The 18294-nt window shown below is 44.5% G+C and overlaps 1 protein-coding gene across 4 annotated transcripts in view; it reads left to right on the forward strand.

The window, feature by feature from the left end:
* LOC142289978 (peptide methionine sulfoxide reductase MsrA-like) overlaps positions 1 to 18294 on the forward strand; it is an 89982-nt gene that overhangs the window by 49311 nt on the left and 22377 nt on the right. For 3 of the 4 annotated variants that reach the window (XM_075333921.1, XM_075333922.1, XM_075333923.1), the window contains 3 exons: positions 4652 to 4760; positions 4923 to 4991; positions 7188 to 7307. In XM_075333921.1, the coding sequence (XP_075190036.1) occupies positions 4688 to 4760; positions 4923 to 4991; positions 7188 to 7307 (262 nt within the window). In that variant the 5' untranslated portion in view covers positions 4652 to 4687. The remainder of the gene's footprint in view (positions 1 to 4651; positions 4761 to 4922; positions 4992 to 7187; positions 7308 to 18294) is intronic. The other variant, XM_075333924.1, reaches the window with a different exon arrangement.

Raw genomic sequence — 18294 nt, forward strand, 5'->3', positions numbered from 1 at the left:
AGATTGATCCCGAGGACGTTCACTAACTGGCTACAGGCCTTTGCGATCTTAGCCAGCGTGATCGGGGAAAAGGAGCCGGAGCATTGTTCCGCCCTATTTGGTTATATGGACGCGATAGGGGAGGCGTATAGAGTGTATGGCGGTTTAGGGTGGCTAAGATATGATGAGCAGTTCCGGCAGCGGAAGGCTCTGCGGCAGGGTGTCCAGTGGGGCCACAAGGATATTTCTTTGTGGATGCGGTTAATGACGGCTCCGGCTCAGCCCTTTCGAGGGGGTGCCGGGAGCCCGGGTGCGAGCGGCGGGTCCTCGGCTGGACAGAAAAAGGGGGCTTGTTGGCAGTATAACGAGGGACAGTGTAAGTTTGGGGCCTCGTGTCGGTTTAAACACGAGTGTTCCGGATGTGGAGGGTCCCACTCCTTGGCCAGGTGCTTCAAAAAAGGAAAAGGAAAGGCGGGGGAGGGGTCTGGAAAAAGGGAGGACGCCAGTGAGAGTAGAGGCGATGCTTCCCTATTTAAATAGGTATCCGGATGTTAGGGCGGCGGAGTTGTTAGCAAGTGGTTTTACGGAAGGTTTTCGGATTCCGTTTGAATCTGAGGCGCCGGTGTTTCGCCCGGGGAATTTGAGGTCCGCAAAAGAACATCCGGCGGTGGTGAAGGAAAAGCTGCAAAAGGAGGTGGAATTGGGGAGGATGGCGGGTCCATTCCAGGACCCGCCATTCTCCAATTTAAGGATTTCCCCCCTTGGGGTGGTGCCTAAGAAGGAGCCGAACAAATTTCGGCTCATTCATCATTTATCTTATCCGGCGGGATTGTCGGTGAATGATGGGATATCGCCAGAGTTGTCGGCAGTTTCTTATGTATCTTTTGATAAGGCTTTGGAGCTGGTAAGGGTTGCCGGGCGGGGGGCCCTGATGGCAAAGGCGGATGTGGAAGCAGCTTTTCGTTTACTCCCGGTGCATCCAGAGAGCCTTCATCTCTTAGGGTGTATGTGGGATGGTGAATACTATGTGGATCGTTGCCTGCCGATGGGCTGTTCCATTTCGTGTGCTCATTTTGAGGCATTTAGTACTTTTGTGGAATGGGTAGTCAAAGAGGTGGCAGGAGTCCATTCAGTGATTCACTATCTGGATGACTTCTTTTGCGTGGGTCCGGCGGGCTCTTCGGTCTGCTCCTTGTTGTTGTTCACGTTAGAGCGGATCGCGCGGAGCCTAGGTATCCCGTTGGCAAAGGAAAAAACAGAAGGGCCGGCGACGGCCCTATGTTTCTTAGGGATCGAAATTGATACACTGGCAATGGAATGCCGATTGCCGGAGGGGAAGCTTCTGGATTTGAAGGCGTCGGTGCGGGTTTTGTATCAGGCCAAGAAGGTGCGGTTGCGGGATTTGCAGTCAGTGCTTGGAAAATTGAATTTCGCTTGTCGCATTATGCCAATGGGGCGGATCTTTAATAGGAGGCTGGCAAGTGCAACCGCGGGGGTGAAAGCTCCAAATCACTTTGTCAGAGTGACCAAAGTGATGAAAGGGGATTTGTTGGTTTGGGAGAGGTTCTTGGACCGGTACAACGGTCGGACCCTTTGGATGAGCGAGGCTTTGTCCAATAGTCAGTTGGAGTTGTACACGGATGCGGCTGGAGCGACCGGTTTTGGGGCAATTTTTCAGACGCACTGGGGTGTTGGAAAGTGGCCACGGCTTTGGGTGGAAGCAGGTCTGGTGAGGAATTTGGCTCTGCTGGAATTGTTTCCCATCATTGTAGCAGTGGAGTTATGGGGCCCTGTTTTTTCCGGAACAAGGGTTTGCATGCATTGTGACAACATGGCGGTGGTGCATTCCATCAATGCGCTGTCGGCAAAATCCCCGCCGGTTGTGGGGTATTTGAGGCACTTGGTGTTGAGGTGTTTGGAGTTGAACATTTGTGTGGTGGCACGGCACGTGCCAGGGATTCGAAATGAGGTGGCTGACGCGCTATCACGATTTCAGTTTTGCAGGTTCAGGAAGCTGGTGCCGGGAGCGGACGCGGATGGAGAACCTTGTCCGGAATGGCTGTGGGACCTGGCATCGGTGTAGCATTTGAGGGGATTAGGAGATCGGTGTCTGAGGCTACTTGGTGCCGATATCAGGCGGTGTGGAAGGAATGGGCGGAGTTGGAAAGAGGGGATTTTATGGAGTCGGGTTACAAGGGCCGAGTGTTGGGGGTCCTGGTGTTCATTAGTGGGGATTTTTCGGCAGGTCGGTCCGTTTCGGTGATTGGTTGCAAGTTGGCGGCATTGGCCTTCTTGTTTCAGATGCAAGGGGTTCGGGACGCGACTAAGGATTTTCTGGTGCGGCAGGCAATGAAGGGTTTTCGAAAAGGGGCCCAGTCGCGTGACATGAGGCGGCCGGTGTCATTGCCATTGTTGGGTCGGTTAGTGGGGTGTTTGGGGGAATTGTGTTCGTCTCCTTATGAGCGGGTGTTGTTTTCGGTAGCTTTTGTATTGGCGTTTTTTGGGGCCTTTCGCATTGGTGAATTGGTCAGCCCGACCAAGCAAGCGATGGGTGGGTTGCTGTTGGAGGATGTTATGCTGGGGGAGGATAGAGTGGAATGTCGCCTTCGGTTTTCGAAGACGGATCAGAGGGGCCGGGGGCGCTTAGTAGTGTTGTACGCTTTACCGGGGCACCAGTTGTGCCCGGTGGTACAAGTGTCAGAGTTTTTAAAGGTGCGCGGCGGTTTCCCTGGCGTTTTTCTTAGACATGCGGATGGATTGGCTTTGTCGCGGTACCAATTCAATGCGGTGCTGAAGATGGCTTTGGTAAGGGTGGGGGAGGAGCCACGTGAGTACGGGTCTCACTCCTTCCGGATTGGGGCGGCGACGGAGGCCGCCAGGTGGGGTTTGAGTGAGGATTGTATCCGGCGGATTGGGAGGTGGGAGTCTTCCAGGTTTCGCTTGTACATTAGGCCTCACTTAGTCAGGTGATGGTCAGGGGTGGGGGATTCCTGGTTTGTGTTGATGCTGGTTTGTTGTGTATTTTCTTGTTCTGTTGCTGTTTTTATTCGTGGTTTTTGTATTTGTAGGTCCATGCCTTGTGTGGATCCTCGGGCACTCCTATGTGTATTGGGGAGCGTTGCGAGCGGATGTGCGTCGTGACGGTCGGCAGCTTGGAGTGTCGGTGTCGGAAGCCCGAGTAAAGTGGCTCGGAATTCGGGGCATGACCTGGGGTAGAGTGCGCCCAGAGGTGGCTTATTATAGCCGTATGGATCGTGACCCTGATGTGTTAATTTTGCACGTGGGTGGGAACGATCTGGGAGTAAGGTCGGCAAGGGAATTAAAAAGGGACATAAAGCTGGACCTGTTACATTTGTGGAGGGCGTTTCCGGGCATAGTTATCGTTTGGTCAGACATTATAGCTCGGACTCAGTGGCGTTTTGGTAGGTCGGTGGACCGGATTAATAGGGCTCGGAGCAAGCTGAACCGGGCGATTGGTAGGTTTGTGGCGAGGAATGGTGGGTTGGTGGTGCGGCATAGAGAATTGGAGGAGTCCACGGAGCAGTATCTAAGGAGAGATGGGGTTCACTTGACCGATGTGGGTCTGGATTTATGGATGTTGGGTTTGAGGGATGGCCTGGAGCAAGCACTAGGGGTGTGGGGGGCCCGGGCCAAGTAAGGGGTCACTTGGCCGGTCTGTGGCGGGGTGATAGGTCCGTCTGAGAGGTTGGGAGTACCGACAGTTGGTTGGTTGGTACGAAGTCGCTCAAGGGGAGTGGCTTCGGATTGGATGGGAACTTGTGGGCGGAGGTCCCGCAGGTTCTGGGAAGGGGTAATTAACGATGGAACGTTGTTACCCCTCACCTTTGGGCCGGGTGGTTACGGCCGAGGTGGTCCTCTGGGCCGGTTTGGAGGTTACGGCCGGGGGGTTATGAAGGATGGTTGGCCTCTTGGACGGATCTATCGGGGTGTATGGTTATACGGGTATATATGTATAAGGTTTAAGTAACAATTGAGTGGCATGTTGAGCCACGAGCTTTGGTATACATATATACGGTTTAAATAAAACTGTGGCCATTCCTGCAATAAAGTCGTGGTTCTAGTCTTTATTTTAGGTAGATATGGTTGGGTGCTTTGTATGGTAACCTGCTTATCCCTAATAGATGCGTCATGGTTCTATAGGGGCAAACATCTATGTTTGTACATACAGTGAGCAGAAGTTTGGGTAATGCAGGCATATGAAAGAGTGAACATATTTTTACATAGCAGAAATGTATGAGCATTGACAGAGTCCATCTACTGACTAGTATTAATAGTACTGCCATTTAATGACTGGAGGGCTGCACATTCGGGTAGTTCAGAACAATAGTGCCTGATCTGATTTGCATCAAGTTCATCCACTTTTATCCCACAATCTGACAAAAGTAAATTGTCCCTTATGTGAGTAATGACAAGTTGCATTAAGAGCTGTAATGGGATACAAATCATACAGTATGTTTATCATGCACATGTGATCCGCTTCTCCTCCATACACAATTTTTGCACATGGCTACAACTTGTGAATTTGGACAGTACAAGGTTTTAAGCAATATTGCTAACGGTATCTCTAACAAGCAGATCGTGTTGGTTACTTATTAGAAAACTTCTGCTGACCTCTGCTCTCTTTTCGTAATTATACCCTATAAATACCCAGAGTTGACTGTGCTTTCTACAACCACACACCACAGCAATGCCGAGTAAGACCGTTCTCCCTACTGCTGAAGAAGCCCTACCTGGGAGGGATGACGCTCTCAAGGTGGCAGGTAAGAATTGAGTGTTTCAATCCATGGACACTATAAATGAAGCTAACACTCTCCTAACAGAGAGCATAGAAGGTAATCAAGCGACATGATTGGAGAAATCACAACACTTCAAAATACTTCTCTGGTCTTTGCATGCATTTCATTATCCATCCTTCTTCACAGCTAAGCATGCTGTAAATGGAAACGCAACATTAGAACCATTCCCAGCAGGATTAGAGTTGGCAATCTTTGGTAAGTCCTACCGATCTGACATTCATGACATTTCCTGATAGATCATCCATATCATTGTAGTGTAAATCCCCTAAGGGCAAGTTCACACAGTGCGTTTTTCGCGGCGTTTTGCGCAGTTTTCGGGTGCGTTTTTGCTCAGAAAACTGCATGACTTTGATTCCCCAGCAAAGTCTATGAGTTTTCATTTTTGCTGTCTGCACACAGCGTTTTTTTTCAGCTGCGTTTTTGTGGTGCCACAAAAACGCAGCATGTCGTTTTTCACTGCGCTTTTCATCCATTGAGTGCAATGAGAAACGCAAATAGGTGCGTAAAGTAGTACGTCTTATCTATAGAGAAACAGATACCAGCTTTTGACTGACTCAAGCAGATTTATCTGTACCACCTTATTTAGTATAAAGATGGCTGGACCCTACAAAACAAGTCCATTTACTTTTTGTGACACCTTCATTTCCTCATACATTGCAAGCTTTTGTGTACCTTCGCTTCTCTTGTTTGCCTTGATATTTTGTTATTATGTAATATGTTATTTTATTTGTACATGTCCCCATTACATGCTGCAAAGTTTGTGTTATAGATCTAGATGATTAACAATAATAATATTATAGTAAGGTGGTTGCCCACTACTGGAATACACATTAAAAAAAAAGGGAAAAAAAGGGAACCAGCACGATCTGAAATTGGCATGCATCATATAAAAAGTGAAAATTCACAAATTTATTCCAACTGTACTATAATAAAAAAATGAGATTTTTAGCAAATATTTGATCAATTTTTTGAGCCACCCCTGCCAACGTCACGGCAAATCTCAATAGGGGGGTCCTACTCTACATTCTGTATTTAATGTGCCATGCGGCCTCCTAGATAAAGTTAAAAGCAGAGCCATAATGGAGCACACATACCTGCAACCTGTATATAGCCGCTTCCATGTTGCAAAAAAGGCACTTGTGGATAGAGACCAGCCCAGGTCCCAGCATGTGGAGCAAGCCCTACACATACCAGGACTATATCAGAACTGATCCTCCCAGTGTCAAACAGCAACCATTGATAAAGGCGGACCAGATCCAAGAATGGTGCTTAATTAGCATTGCCTGTGGAAAGGGGTGAGGTAACTGAGTCTGAACAGCTACCAACAGGAGGAATATATTGCAAGCCAAAATCAGGCGTGCATGGTATGGTGTTGGTCAGACACCAGATTTGTAGCATAACTACGGTCAAAACAGAGAAAAAAAGGGAACCAGCACGATCTGAAATTGGCATGCATCATATAAAAAGTGAAAATTCACAAATTTATTCCAACTGTACTATAATAAAAAAATGAGATTTTTAGCAAATAATTGATCAATTTTTTGAGCCACCCCTGCCAACGTCACGGCAAATCTCAATAGGGGGGGTCCTACTCTACATTCTGTATTTAATGTGCCATGCGGCCTCCTAGATAAAGTTAAAAGCAGAACCATAATGGAGCACACATACCTGCAACATGTATATAGCCGCTTCCATGTTGCAAAAAAGGCACTTGTGGATAGAGACCAGCCCAGGTCCCAGCATGTGGAGCAAGCCCTACACATACCAGGACTATATCAGAACTGATCCTCCCAGTGTCAAACAGCAACCATTGATAAAGGCGGACCAGATCCAAGAATGGTGCTTAATTAGCATTGCCTGTGGAAAGGGGTGAGGTAACTGAGTCTGAACAGCTACCAACAGGAGGAATATATTGCAAGCCAAAATCAGGCGTGCATGGTATGGTGTTGGTCAGACACCAGATTTGTAGCATAACTACGGTCAAAAGAGAGAAAAAAAGGGAACCAGCACGATCTGAAATTGGCATGCATCATATAAAAAGTGAAAATTCACAAATTTATTCCAACTGTACTATAATAAAAAAATGAGATTTTTTTCAGATCGTGCTGGCTCCCCTCTCTCTCTGGAATACACATTGTAGATGCCAGATAAAATACACATACTCGCCCCCCGGACCAGCGCTGTCTTCAGATGGTTCACATGACACTATTTCATGATGACAGCGCAGACATTGATAGAATTGCGCTGGTTTGGGAGGTGAGTATATGTTTTATTTTGGGCTTTTTAGTGGACAACCCCTTGAAGTTTCAAATAGCAAAAACAAATGTTTATACTGTAGAGCATTGCTACATGGGGGTCCTGGCCTGACTGTCTCCTTTTGACACTTTACAGGCATGGGCTGTTTTTGGGGCGTTGAACGACTGTTCTGGAGGCAAAACGGAGTCTTCTCTACACAGGTGGGGTATGCCGGAGGTTTCACAAAGAATCCCACCTATGAAGAAGTGTGCACTGGTAAATAACAAATAGTACATACAGATACATACAATCATTAAGTGATAACCCACTATATATTATGGCACATTTACATTTTTGTACATCTGAATGCCATTTTTGCCATTTGTCCTGACCGCAGTTTTCTCATTGTATGTCTTTTAAATGTTTTATACAGTATGTGAATCCCAAAACCCCTCCTTGTGTGTTTAAATAATAGTTTTTTTGCACTTTGATACTCCTAGTTCTCTGGTTCTTATGTTTAATATGGAATACGTGCTTGGTTTTGAGTGGTCTTAATTTGGCACTCATTCGCCATAATGACTCTTACGGTGTTATGGAGATTTTTCTGTTAATCGCTGTTACCTACTTTAGCATTCTTTATAAACAGAAATCTGGACACACCTTTTACATGAGCTTTACCCAATTTTTGCTGTTAGCTTTTAGATGCACTAAAACAATGGTGGCATCTATTCAAAATACACATACATTTTTCTACCTAATGATAGAAGAACAAGAATTTCAAGTTAAAGAGTAACTGTACTTTTAGAATGCTTTTGACATGTCGCAGAAACATATAGTCTGCAAAAAGTTGAGGCACCAGGATAGTTTTATTTGTAGAAGAAAATCATGTTTTCTTCATCCTTAAAAACTCAGAGTTAGGGGCACTTTGCACACTACGACATCGTAGGTGCGATGTCGGTGGGGTCAAATTGACATCCGGCGTCGCAGGCGATATCGTAGTGTGTAAAGCCTTTTTGATACGATTAACGAGCGCAAAATCGTCGTAATCGTATCATCGGTGTAGTGTTGGTCATTTCCATAATTTGGAAATGATCGATGTTACGATGTTGTTCCTCGTTCCAGCGGCATCACACATCGCTGTGTGTGAAGCCGCAGGAGCGAGGAACATCTCCTACCTGCGTCCTGCGGCTCACGCCAGCTATGCGGAAGGACGGAGGTGGGCGGGATGTTTACGTCCCACTCAGCTCCGCCCCTCTGCTTCTATTGGCCGCCTGCCGTGTGACGTCGCTATGACGCCACACGACTTGCCCCCTTAATAAGGAGGCGGGTCGCTGGCCAGTGCGACGTCGGAGGGCAGGTGAGTGCATGTGAAGCTGGCGTAGCGATAATGTTCGCTATGCCAGCTATCACCATGATATCGCAGCTGCGACGGGGGCGGGGACTATCGCGCTCGGCATTGCAAGCATCGGCTTGCGATGTTGTAGTGTGCAAAGTGCCCCTAAGACTGGGGCCACACGGATTACTGTGATCCCCTCACATGACACTAGGCTCACGCTGGCAGTACAGCATAGCCAAGTATCATGCAAGTGTCCCTGAGACTGAGGTCCGTTTTTGTGAGCGGACCTCAGCTGCGGGGGGTGGGCCGACTCTGAGAAGGGGCGGGCCGGCTCTGAGGAGGGGAGGGAGGGATTTATCTCCCTCTCTCCTCCATAGCCGGCTATTACCATTCTTGCCCTGCACTCGCGTTACACCGGTGTACCACGAGTGCAGTGTGATTTTTCTCTTGCCCCATTGACTTGAATGGGTGCGAGAGAAACAAGACTCACATTACAATCGCAGCATGCTGCGATTGTTTTCTCGGTCCGATTAGGGCTGAGAAAATCACTCATGTGTGCTGACACATAGCCTAATATTGGTCCGAGTGGAATGCGATATTTTTATCGTACTCCACTTGCACTGTTTTTCTTGCCGTGTGTCTTAAGGCTGCTTTACACCATAAGATCTATCGTGCGATAGATCGTCGGGGTCACGGTTTTTGAGACGCACATCCGGCATCGCTTGCGATGCCGGCCTGTGTGACACCTCCTAGCGATGCAGTATCGCTCACAAATCATGAGTCGTGTACTGGTCGCTGGGTTTCATAATATCGTTTAATTTAATTGTTCATCGTTCCCGGGGTAGCACACGCCGCTCCGTGTGACACCCCAGGAACGATGAACATCGCTTACCTGCGACCCGCGGCTCTCGCCGGCTATGTGGAAGGAAGGAGGTGGCCGGGATGTTTACATCCCGCTCATCTCCGCCCCTCCGCTTCTATTGGCCGTCGGCCGTGTGACGTCGCTGTGACGCCAAACATCCTTCCCACTCCAGGAAGTGGACGTTCGCCGCCCACAGCGAGGTCGGACGGGAGGTAAGTACGTGTGATGGGGGGTTACCGACTTTGTGCGCCACGGGCAGCGATTTGCCCGTGACGCAAAAAGGACGGGGGCGAGTACGATTGATTGTGAAATTGCACAATCGGTCGTACCGTGTAAAGCAGCCTTTAGGCCTAACAAGTATGCCTTGCCACATTTCAGCCATTACCACCTTTTTCAAGCCAAAATCAAAGATAAACTACAGCCAAGGTACATGATTTTACATTTAAGTTATCTATATGCCTTTAGAGGTGGGCTCTAGCTCCTGCTTCTTCACCATGCTCATCCTCACCGTCATGCCAATGATCAAGCTATCATGTAAATACGAAGTTAAAAACACTTAAAAATATATTTACATCTGCTGTACATATGTGGGAAGTTTCTATGCATTTCTATTCAAAGGATAAAACAGAAAAAGGCAATGAAGATCACTCACGCCCTCTAATGGAAACAAAACTTTTAAAGGAAATCTGTCACCAGGTTTTTGCTACCTTATCTAAGAGACCCTTATTCCAAGAATGTATCAGTTTACTTGGTGCAGCAGTTGAGACATAATCAGAATTCTTAGATGTACACTGGAGAACAAAATTAGAGAACAAACAACTAAACCTCAATCCATACCCATAATCAGCGTAGGGTCATCATAAATGCAAACACAATTTGCCCAAAGGGCAACTAGAAGTACCCTAAACTCAAGATTAATAAAATTTAACTTGTAATCCTAACAAATTAACACAGATCAATCTAAAATTAGTAGAAGGTAGAGAAATCAAACATACACTAAATCACGTATCCAGCTGCGGACCGGACACTATGATTAAGTGAACAACTGTCCTACAATAATTGTCAGAGTGATATTGCCCTACCCTGCCTATTAAAAGCTAACTAATAGCCTCCCCAACATGTTTCACTATGTCTGGCTTCATCAGGGGGCTAAGGCTATAGTGAGCAAACAAAATGGCTGCAACCCCTCTTAAAGGTTCTGTTGATGATGTCAGACATAGAACAACCAATCACCATAAACCAATCATTTATTCCCTCTTACAGGATCCCAATAGTCATTGGTTTATCATATCACAGGACCACATTAATCACGTATCAATTGGTCCTCAAGATGCCATTCAGGTTCAGCAAGCGGACTCAGCCAATCAAAGCACACATTACAGTCCAATGCATACATAGTAACCCACCAATCGTTCAGGGATGAAGATACATTGGTCAAGAGAAACCTCCATCATGCACCATAGCCAATAAGCACATAGACACACCCACCAATCATTAAGGGCTAACAATACATTGGTCAAAAGGAGCGTCCATCATTAATCAGTATCAAATTAACAGGCATGTTCACCCAATTACTCACATCGCCATTCCTCCCTCACCTACGGGTATCAGCTGGTCACATGGGCTGTCACATGTCCAACAGGCATCAATGCCCCAGCACCGATCAATTCAACAGGCACCAATGCACCAACACTGATCAATTCCGGCCTCCACAATAAGTGGTCATGCGATGCAAACAGCACACCACATGATGGAGAAGTCATACAGCAACCACTGCGGTGCTAAAGCTACTGTCATATGATGCGCACACACTTGGTGCAAAATATGCTATGGAACAGCATTATACATGCTCGTAATCACATAATAAAGCTATTCTCATATGATGAAACACTGCAGCTACCATAAAATATGGCTAACAGGGACATGAAAGAGTAATATACTTTATCCATCCATATGAATTCAGAAGTGCATACTAGGCAAGAATAAGGAATAAATACTACTATATCAATATCCCAATAACATCCCAACCATTAATAATACTACAGAGATAATGATCACAAAACTAACCGGGATATATTATGGGATAAATATAGAACATACCATTTACTATAATATAGCTTATTAATTATATGTATACGACAAAGAAACATATACCAAGTATACTTTTAGTTGCCCATTATAATACTTATTTACCAGGGTTTATGCCACCTATGTATGACTACTAAAGGGGACCAATCTAAAGTGTATATAGAGGGAGGTAAAGACCAATATATTGGAAAAAGGGGGTAAAAAACAAAAATAAAATCAATTGAGGGGATTCAAATAAAAGATAAATAGATCTGAAAATAATAATCATTATTCCAATATTTTGGAGGCAGATTTAGGTCACAAAAAGCGGAAAAGGTAAATCCCTCGTTCAAACCGAAGGGAGGTGGTGGGAGGATTGCCACGTTTTCTGTGAGGATTTGAGTTTCTTTGTCAGTCATATTGTTTTTTGGGGAAGGTACCTGGATGATGTGCTTATCCTTTGGGACGGCACACCATCTCTGGTTGAAGATTTTGTTTCCATTCTTAATCATAATCAGATTGGCATGTTTTTTACTCACAAAATTGGTTTAAAAACTATAAATTTTTCAGATTTTGTACAGTGTTGGTGCTGGACATATTTCGTAAACCCACCTTTACCAATTGCCTTCTCCACTAGGATAGCTGCCATCCTACATCTCTAAAGGCCGGCATAGTGTACAAACCTATTTAATAGGTTTACTAAGAGGGGCTATCCCAAGAGAGTTTTACAATCGAACCTATAATAGAGCAAGGCATACGGATCGGAATAGTCTGCTGAGTAACAAGGTTGTTGGACAGGACGAGGGACTGATTAGGATCATTGGCACCTTTGATGTACAGGCTAAAGGGGTTTTGAGGATACTACAGAAATATTGGCCAGTATTACAGGCAGACCCTGATGTTAGAGGTAGGATTGGTGATTTTCCAAAGATAACGTACAGACGAGGGAAAAAGTTACGGGATAAACTAGTTTCTAGTCATTTTTCTCCAAATAAAAGTATACCCAACTCAGTAGGGGCTACACAAGGTGGCTCAAACCCCTGTCGTACCTGTACTTTTTGCAAATATCTACCTAGGACATGTGAATTTATCAGTCCTGTTGATGGTCGAAAGTACACTATAAGGGATACACTAAGGGATAACATCGATTGCAAAACAAAAGGAGTGGCATGTGTGGCCTCCTGTCCATGTCCTAAACTGTATGTTGGCAAAACCATACAAGAATTTCGAAGGCGTATATCAAAACATGTTAGCTGTATAAACATCTAGGCCGATACACCACCCTCGTTACACATGAGGAATGTGCATGCCAATAATCCCCTAAACTTACAGTTTTGGGGTATTAGGAAAGTCTTCTTGGGCCCGAGGAAGGGTAATCTGGATAGGCTTCTATTACTGGAAGAATCGAGATGGATATTTAGATTGAATTCACGCTCTCCCTTGGATTTGAACGAGGCATTTACCTTTTCCGCTTTTTTGTGACCTAAATCTGCCTCCAAAATATTGGAATAATGTTTATTAGTTTCAGATCTATTTATCTTTTATTTGAATCCCCTCATTTGATTTTCTTTTTGTTTTTTCCCCCCTTTTTTCCAATATATGGGTCTTTACCTCCCTCTATATACACCTTAGATTGGTCCCCTTTAGTAGTCATACATAGGTGGTATAAAGCCTGGTAAATAAGTATTATAATGGGCAACTAAAAGTATACTTGGTATATGTTTCTTTGTCGTATACATATAATTAATAAGCTATATTATAGTAAATGGTATGTTCTATATTTATCCCATAATATATCCCGGTTAGTTTTGTGATTATTTTCTCTGTAGTATTAATGGTTGGGATGTTATTGGGATATTGATATAGTAGTATTTATTCCTTATTCTTGCCTAGTATGCTCTTCTGAATTCATATGGATGGATAAAGTATATTACTCTTTCATGTCCCTGTTAGCCATATTTTATGGTAGCTGCAGTGTTTCATCATATGATAATAGCTTTATTATGTGATTACGAGCATGTATAATGCTGTTCCATAGCATATTTTGCACCAAGTGTGTGCGCATCTTATGACAGTAGCTTTAGCACCGCAGTGGTGGCTGTATGACTTCTCCCGGTCATGTGGTGTGCTGTTTGCATCGCATGACCGCTGATTGTGGAGGCCGGAATTGATCGGTGTTGGTGCATTGGTGCCTGTTGAATTGATCGGTGCTGGTGCATTGGTGCCTGTTGAATTGATCAGTGCTGGTGCATTGGTGCCTGTTGAATTGATCGATGCTGGTGCATTGGTGCCTGTTGAGTTGATCGGTGCTGGTGCATTATTGCCTGTTGAATTGATCGATGCTGGTGGATTAATGCCCGTTGAATTGATTGGTGCTGGTACATTGATGCCTGTTGAATTGATCGGTGCTGGTGTATTATTGCCTGTTGAATTGATCGTGTTTGTGCATTAATGTCTGTTGAATCGATCGGTGCTGATGCATTAATGCCTGTTGAATTGATCGGTGCTGATGCATTAATGCCTGTTGAATTGATCGGTGCTGATGCATTAATGCCTGTTGGACATGTGAGAGCCCATGTGACCAGCTGATACCCGGAAGTGAGGGAGGAATAGCAATGTGAGTAATTGGGTGAACATGCCTGTTAATTTGATACTGATTAATGATGGACGCTCCTTTTGACTAATGTATTGTTAGCCCTTAATGATTGGTGGGTGTATGCTTACTGGCTATGGTGCACGATGGAGGTTTCTCTTGATCAATGTATCTTCATCCCTGAACGATTGGTGGGTTACTATGTATGCATTGGACTGTAATGTGTGCTTTGATTGGCTGAGTCCGCTTGCTGAACCTGAATGGCATCTTGAGGACCAATTGATACGTGATTAATGTGGTCCTGTGATATGATAAACCAATGACTATGGTGATCCTGTAAGAGGGAATACCTGATTGGTTTATGGTGATTGGTTGTTCTATGTCTGACATCATCAACAGAACCTTTAAGAGGGGTTGCAGCCATTTTGTTTTCTCACTATAGCCTTAGCCTCCTGATGAAGCCAGACATAGTGAAACATGTTGGGGAGGCTATTAGTTAGCTTTTATTAGGCAGGGTAGGGCAATATCACTCTGACAATTAATGTAGGACAGTTGTTCACTTACTCTTAAGCGGGCTTTACACACTGCGATCTCGCTAGCGAGATCGCAAGCGATCGTACCCGCCCCCGTCGGTTGTGCGACACAGGAACATCGCTGGCCGTCGCGCACAACCTCGCTTGCTCCCATCACACGGACTTACCTGTCCTGTGACGTCGCTCTGGCCGGCGATCCACCTCCTTTCTAAGGGGGTGGGTCGTGTGGCGTCACAGCGACGTCACATGGCAGCTGTCCAATAGAAGCGGAGGGGCGGAGATGAGCGGGACGTAAACATTCCACCCACCTCCTTCGTTCCGCATTGGTGGTGGAGGCAGGTAAAAAGATGTTCGTCGCTCCTGCGGAGTCACACACAGCGACGTGTGCTGCCGCAGGAACGATGAACAACATCGCTAACATGCAGAGAACGATTTTTTTGTTTCAGGACGACTTCTCCGCGGCAAACGATTTTGTCCGCTTTTGCGATCGTTTAAGGTCGCTCGAACGTGTCACACACTGCGATATCGTTAATGACGCCGGATGTGCATCACTAACGATGTGACCCCGACGATAATTCATTAACGATATCGCAGCGTGTAAAGCCCGTGTAAAGTCTTTGGTCTGTGGCTGGATACTTGATTTAGTATATGTTTGATTGCTCTACCTGCTACTGATTTTAGATTGATCTGTGTTAATTTGTTAGGACTACAAGTTAAGTTTTATTAATCGAGTTTAGGGTACATCTAGTTGGCCTTTGGGCAAATTGTGCTTGCAAAATTAGAGAACAACACACAATTTCCTAAATTTTAAGGTCATTGTGTAGTCCTATGTGATTATATCCTAACATGAGTAAACTAACAGTATTTTAAGCTTATTTCATAAATTTATTTTTTTCAAAAGCACCTAATAAAAATGTAAATGAGATAAATGAAAAAACACTGATCAAAATTAGAGAACACTTTCAGATACCTGCAAGTTATTGGTGTTAACCTGGCACCTAGTGCCAGGTTCCTTCGGACTAACCCTATTTAACTTTCCAGTTTGCACCGACTTTGCAAAAATGGTGTGCCATTCCAAAGTGACTGAAACCCTCCAGCAGCAAGTTGTCCAGATGAAGGCCAAAGAGGTGACCCTATCAGCCATAGCAATAGAAGTTGGTCATTCCAAGTCTGTGATTTTGAGGATACTGCATCTTTACAACATCATAAACTCTTTCAAGTCCCCCAAGAAAGCTGGTCACTCTCAAAAAACAAATGCAAGAGAAGACAGAATAATGCAGAGAATTGCTGGAATTTTTCACCAGTTCAGCACTGAACAATCTAAGGGTTTGTCTCGTCATACAGTGTCACAATGTTTAAGAGCATTTGGATTGAAAGCCCACTCTGCAGTGACCATACCTCTCATTAGCAGAGAGAATCAAAAGGCTAGACTCACCTTTGATGAGGAGCATATTGTGTGGACAGAAGACAAGTGGTCCACAGTTCATTTTAGTGATGAAAAGTTTAATTTATTTGGGTCTAATGGGAAACATTATGTTCGTCGTCAAACTGGAGAAATACTGAACCCAAAGTGTGTTAAGAAACCAGTGAAAGGTGCTGGAGGAAGTGTCATGGTTTGGGGAATGTTTTCTGCAGCAGGAGTTGGATCTCTCATACAGCTACATAGCAGAGTGAATGCAAGTGTGTATCAGAACCTTCTTCAACAACACGTGGTTCCTTATGCATTCATCACTCAATCAGCCAGCAATTTTCATGCAGAACTATGCCCCCTGTCACACAGCAAACGGGTAAAGCAGTTCCTTGAAACAGAAAACATTGAAACAATTTTATGGCCAGCCCAGAGTCCTGATTTAAACCCAATAGAAAACCTCTGGAAAATCCTTGGTGGAAGTTATGGGGAATAAAACCCAGAACAGTCAAAGAACTGGGGAAAAGAAGAGTGGACCAAAATCACACCAGAGCAGTGTGAGAGACTAGTGATGTCCTGTGGCCACAGGTGTGTCACTCAAAGCAAAGGCCTGTACACTTCCTACTGTTTGCTGACTGTTATTACCTTCAGAAAATTTAATTAGAATCTTTCTCTCTGATACAGTCATTATACAGACTAGAACAAGTGTGTTGGTAAACCATATAGTCTAGATAAATATATATATTTTTCTCATATAGGAATGATCAACATAAATGAGTATAGAACGTTTTAACCCATAACAAAAGTAGGGTTAATAGTATAACTTTCATTTCAAAATGTTCAGCTTCAATCAAATTTGTTTTCTGACACACACACACACACACACACACACACAGAGTCATATGGACTGGATTGTAATAGTCTAATGTGGACACAGAAGTATAATACCATGATACTGTGCAAAAGTGTATGGTAGGTGTGGAGAAATTGTCTAGTCTAGTCCATATAATTCTGTGTTCACATTAGAATATTACAATCCAGCCAATATGACTCTACATCTACATTATAGGTGTAATCTACATTAATATATATTTATTTAGTAGGGCAGTACCAATTCCTTAAAGTGTGTGCAAGGCCACATACACTATTGATCCTGTTCTATATAGTAGAAAGGCAGCATAAGTTGTGCAAGAAGAACAACTTTTTTATAAGACCATTTGGCGATGTTTCGGTTCTCCCTCTCTTTTTATATACAGTGTGTTCACCCATATCCTGTCCACCGCCATTAACTTGAGAGCAGCGGCAGCTATAGGAATAGAAGTGGTGTCTAGGTATAGTAAAGTATCTATTCGCTACGCAATGAAACCACGTATAGCGCCACCTTGTAGAAAACAACGGAGTTAGCATTTTTATTTCGAAAATGGAACGAGATAGAAAAAAAAAGTGAATTAAAAAATTGTAGGGCATCATCAATTCAATACAAATATACACCTTGCATACAGAAATGCTATGATAAGAACGTGTAAAACTCACAAGGCTGCGGACATGAAGCGATACCTCATGGAGACTTTCCTACATGTCATTGGGTATTGTGGCTGCGTGCAGTGGCCTCCACGCTCACCTGACCTAACCCCATTGGACTTCTTTCTGTGAGGTCACATAAAACAGCAGGTGTATGCGAACCCTCCACCAACATTGCAGTACCTACGACGACGTATCACAGATGCTTGTGCAAACGTGTCACCTACCATATTGCACAACATGCAGCAAGATACTGTATGCTGTCCAGAGTCCAGATGTGCATTGCAGCTGACGGTGGCCACTTTGAGCATCAAAGTTAAATGAGCGCCATATGCGTGACCAGCATTCAATGTTTTGGGAGGGTCATGGGTTTCATATCATAGCATTTCTATATGCAAGGTGTCGATTTGTATTGAATTGATGATGCCCTACAATTTTTTAATTCACTTTTTTTCTCTATCTCGTTCCGTTTTTGAGATAAAAATGCGAACTCCGTTGTTTTGCACCAAGTGGTGCTATAAGTGGTTTCCTTGCTTATCGCATGGCTATTTTACTATACCTAGATGCCACTTCTATGCCTATAGATTCCGCCGTTCTCAAGATAATGGCGGTGGACAGGATATGGGTGGACACACTGTATGTATAGAGAGAAACGTTTCAGTTCTCCCTCTCTCTATATGTACGGCTATGCTTAAGTTTCCATACTGTAATATATATTTGATGTTAGTTATTGCTTGGAGAAAAAACAAATGCGATCAAACGCCCATTGATGAAATATTGAGAGATCTTTATTAGTGATGATTGAATACCTCAAATATTCGGCTTCGTGAATATTTGCCGAATAAATGGCTGCTATTCGACTATTTGCGAATATTCGATGAGCAATGTAAGTATATGGGAAACTGTTGTGAATGTCAGTTATGCTTTTGCTGCTGTGAGGCTC

This window comes from Anomaloglossus baeobatrachus, chromosome 2, assembly GCF_048569485.1.
Source record: "Anomaloglossus baeobatrachus isolate aAnoBae1 chromosome 2, aAnoBae1.hap1, whole genome shotgun sequence".
NCBI classification, from domain to species: Eukaryota; Metazoa; Chordata; class Amphibia; order Anura; family Aromobatidae; genus Anomaloglossus; species Anomaloglossus baeobatrachus.